Genomic DNA, 3621 nt, shown 5'->3' on the forward strand with positions numbered 1-3621 from the left:
TCAGATGAAGTGAAGTAAAACTTGGAATAATGCACAAAAGAATCCTATTCCTATTCTGTTTGTATTCACTGTCTATAAAGCGTAAAAGGCCCTGCAACAGCCACAACAACGAGACTATCTCCTTGTTCTGCAATAAAAAACATACTAAGACACGATGAACTGTTTAAGTAAAGCCACCGGTTTGATGTCACCAAATTGTCCTGCTGCTTGACCAGCAGCAGGAGTCTGGTCAAGCTTCTGAATCAAGCTTCTGCTTCTGAATCCCCACTTCCAGGCTGCCCGGGCTGAGGCTCCTTTCCCAGAAAGCAGGTAACCAGTTACACCCCACAAATGGCCAGCTCCTCTTTGATCCTTCAAGGCTTTACTCATGGTCATGCCACACCAACGAAAGGGACAGCATCACAAGATACGGCTAAGTGGAATAAGTGGATGGGGAGACTTGGCAGGCAGCAGGGATAGGAAGGGCAAGGAGGAAAAAACCAGCATGCAGTAAAGATGTTATCAGGATTTCCCTCTAAGTCGGGGTTCCTTACCTCATGTAGGATGTCTGAGACAGAGACTTTGGTTTGGCCCACTGGTAGGGATGCTGTGGCACGGAGAGGTACTGCTCGCAGAAGTTTCCTTTCCTGATGTGCTGAAAGCTGGAGAAGTCTTCCGGTGACAAATCAGCAGTTGGCGATATGGTCCCGTGATCCTCGCCAGCTGGTTCAGTTTTGAGAGTCATGGATGGGGTGTGGTCGATGGCAGTCTTCCTCGACTTGATGGGAATCCCATCGTTCATATCGATAGTGCTGTCGGTGGTGAGGGCGTTGATGGCGGCGACGATAGCAGAGCTGGTGTACTGGTTGGTGTTCCCTAGCCACGTCTCATCCGTGACGCTCACCCGTGGCGAGTTTTGCGGAGAAGGCGTGGGGGAGTGGTGTGGGGAGTAGGAGGTCTGCCGGCCGTTGAGGTTGTACTTTCTCTTGTTGCAGGGAGATGGAGGCCTGGAGTTACGAGCCCCCAGCCAGTTCTCCTCCGTGATGCTTGTCCTGGGAGACGCCGATGGAGAATGCCTCGGGGAACTGAGCAAAGTGCAGGCCACCATGCTGCGCTGGTAGCCCTCCTCCGTGTCGGTGGTCTTCGGAGAGACACACGGGGACTGCCACGGAGAAGTCTGGGGTGAAGTATATGGATATGAGTAGTTGGACTCATAGGAAGACGCTTCAGAGTTGCAACTTCTGGAAGACAAGCTACTCGCTGGACTCAGGCAGGATGGGTCTCTGTACGCTTCGATGTTTGGTAAGTTCAAAGTGGCAGTGGAAGGCGACCGCTTGGCGTTTGGGATGGCCTCCTCAACCTCATCGTGGAAAAACTGGTTGTTGTTATGATGAAGTCCCATGTAAGATGTGATCTCAATTCTAGGGCTCTCCAGGGCTGGAGCTCCATTAGGTCTGATGTTCGGTGGCAGGTAATATTCAGAGGCCCCGCTGTCGATGTGTCCTCCATATCCAGAAGGATGGTTTGCCGATGGGACGACTGAAATGACAGGATTTGATGTCTGAAGGCCATGACATGGAGTTGACAATGAGGAATGTGCCACATTTAGAGGCAAGCCAGCATTTACATTTGAAGATGTATAATTATAGTGTTCTGGAAAACAAACAAACAAACAAACAAAAAGAAATTATATGAGGTGCTACACAAATACACTCAGTAATATATCCAGCTGGAGTGGAGGGACATGGCACAGCAGACAGAAGCACAGCTCTCGTAGCAGCCCAGCCCACAGGCGTGCCACACTAGGGGGGACAAGCTCCAGACTAGATTCCGTGAAAATGCCACTAATTGAACAGCACAAAACAAGCTATCTTGGAAGGGTGGCATACACAGACTGAGCCTGTCTTTAGGACACTCTTCTTATGTGAACCTTCAGAGCAGAAAATCAAATCTTCAAACAACACTGCTTCGGCACTCAGAGACTGCAGCGCTGCCCAAGAGAGGTGCTTTTACATAACTGAGCCTAATTCTGACCCTGCAAAGTTGGAATACACAAAAAACAAAGGACAAGAAACCAAAAGTGGAGACAGACTAAAGCAAAGAATATGATCAACTGCATTCTGTTAAAAAAATTATAAGCAACAGAAATTTCCATTACAGCAAGTTTCCAACTGGTTCCAGTTAACAAGGATTTTGGAACAAGACAGATCTATTGACCTGCTCTGGTTTCTGGGACCACTTATCCTCCAGCCCAACTGGCACAGGCCAGGTAAAGGATAAACATGGATGTCTCACGACTCTGTGACACCTGAAATTCCACTGAAATTGCTGGTTTGCACGCGCCACGTCAAGTGCTGCCAGCAGCGTGCTCCTGGCCAACGGTCTAACCATTTAACAGCTCCGGGTGTATAAACACAATAGCGGAGTTGCACAGATGGTGTGGAAAACCTGGAAGGTGACCGATCACATCACAGACTTGTGCCGACGGGCTCCCTGACGTAGTGCAGGGGAACGAGCCACCCTTCATGTGCCACCACCCCTGCTGTGGGGCCCAGCATCCCAAAACGGGTCTGCTGGAGACCAGCCCTGCCTCACCTCACTGTCGGCTTGCTGACGGGGCTCCTTCAGCTCTGCTCCCCCGTCCTGGGGCTGCGTATGTATTTCTCTTTGCCACCCAGGGACACCAGTGGGCTGCGTGTGGGGAGACAGGCAGCCCTCAATCAACGGGAGGGCCTCCTGGTTCTCGGAGCAGCCGTGGGACCAGGAGTCACCCACCCTGTGCTTTCTGAAATGGGGAGGCTCTGCATCACCCGCACGCATGGGCCACAGCCCATAATGCCAGGACGTCTTGCCTTAGTGGGAAAAGACTGCAAAACTTTTCTATATCAGAGACAACAGCTGCTGAACTTTGAGTCTGGGTAATGCTGTCCTGCAGGTTCCTCTCAGCAGGTTGGAAACGCACCCAGCTCCAGCCCCAAGCTGTGCTTGCAGCCCATCAGCATTCCCTGAGGTTTATTATGGAAGCAGCACTTTCCTGCAGGACACAGGGAAACTCCACCTCCCCCTGGCCACAGCCAGTCCATACGGAAAACTCGTCCCCTTCCCTCCCAGGAGTCAGGCTCCCTTGGTGACCACCCTCGCCCACCTTCCCCAGGGAGATATGGAAAAGCTGTGTTGATTATTGCAGCTGTTATTCCCAACTCGACCCGCTCCTCATGCAAACGAGCCTCTGAGTTGGTCACGCCAGCACAGCCAGCTATTCTGTTTCTTTTGTTTATCAGCTCAGCCCTCTCTGGTGTCATCCTCTGGCCATCCCGTGCTCGCCTTTCTTGCAGGCGACATCTCCCAGGCAAACGGTACTTAGGAAAAATGAATGTGCTGTCGCAGTTTCGCAGCAACTCTGCGATGTTCCAGCTGACATCAGGAATGATGAGCAACGCGCTCCCTAGTCTGCCTTCACAGGCTGGCCATTTACCGAGGAAGGGTCATTAAATCACACCGGAGCGTGCCACAAATAAAACTGGATTATTCAAAAGATGCTGCAGCTTCACACTCTATTCCCACAGGCAGGCAGGCAGTGTAGAGCAAGAGGTGCTACTCTGAGAAGGGCAAACCCACCACAGTGGTCACAGCGAGGCGCAG

At 51.6% G+C, this 3621-nt stretch overlaps 1 protein-coding gene across 1 annotated transcript in view; it reads right to left on the reverse strand.

Moving 5' to 3' along the window:
* The window catches only part of LOC104511076 (nuclear factor of activated T-cells, cytoplasmic 1-like), a gene marked incomplete at its 3' end in the record, with an annotated part of 11419 nt that extends 8138 nt beyond the window's left edge, over nucleotides 1-3281 (reverse strand). The window contains exons 1-2 of the mRNA XM_010153540.1: nucleotides 3224-3281; nucleotides 534-1632 (exon numbers count right to left, since the gene is read on the reverse strand). Of these exons, the coding sequence (XP_010151842.1) occupies nucleotides 534-1632; nucleotides 3224-3281 (1157 nt within the window). The remainder of the gene's footprint in view (nucleotides 1-533; nucleotides 1633-3223) is intronic.
* Nucleotides 3282-3621: the final 340 nt, after the last annotated feature.

Source organism: Eurypyga helias, unplaced genomic scaffold (assembly GCF_000690775.1).
Source record: "Eurypyga helias isolate BGI_N326 unplaced genomic scaffold, ASM69077v1 scaffold13896, whole genome shotgun sequence".
NCBI classification, from domain to species: Eukaryota; Metazoa; Chordata; class Aves; order Eurypygiformes; family Eurypygidae; genus Eurypyga; species Eurypyga helias.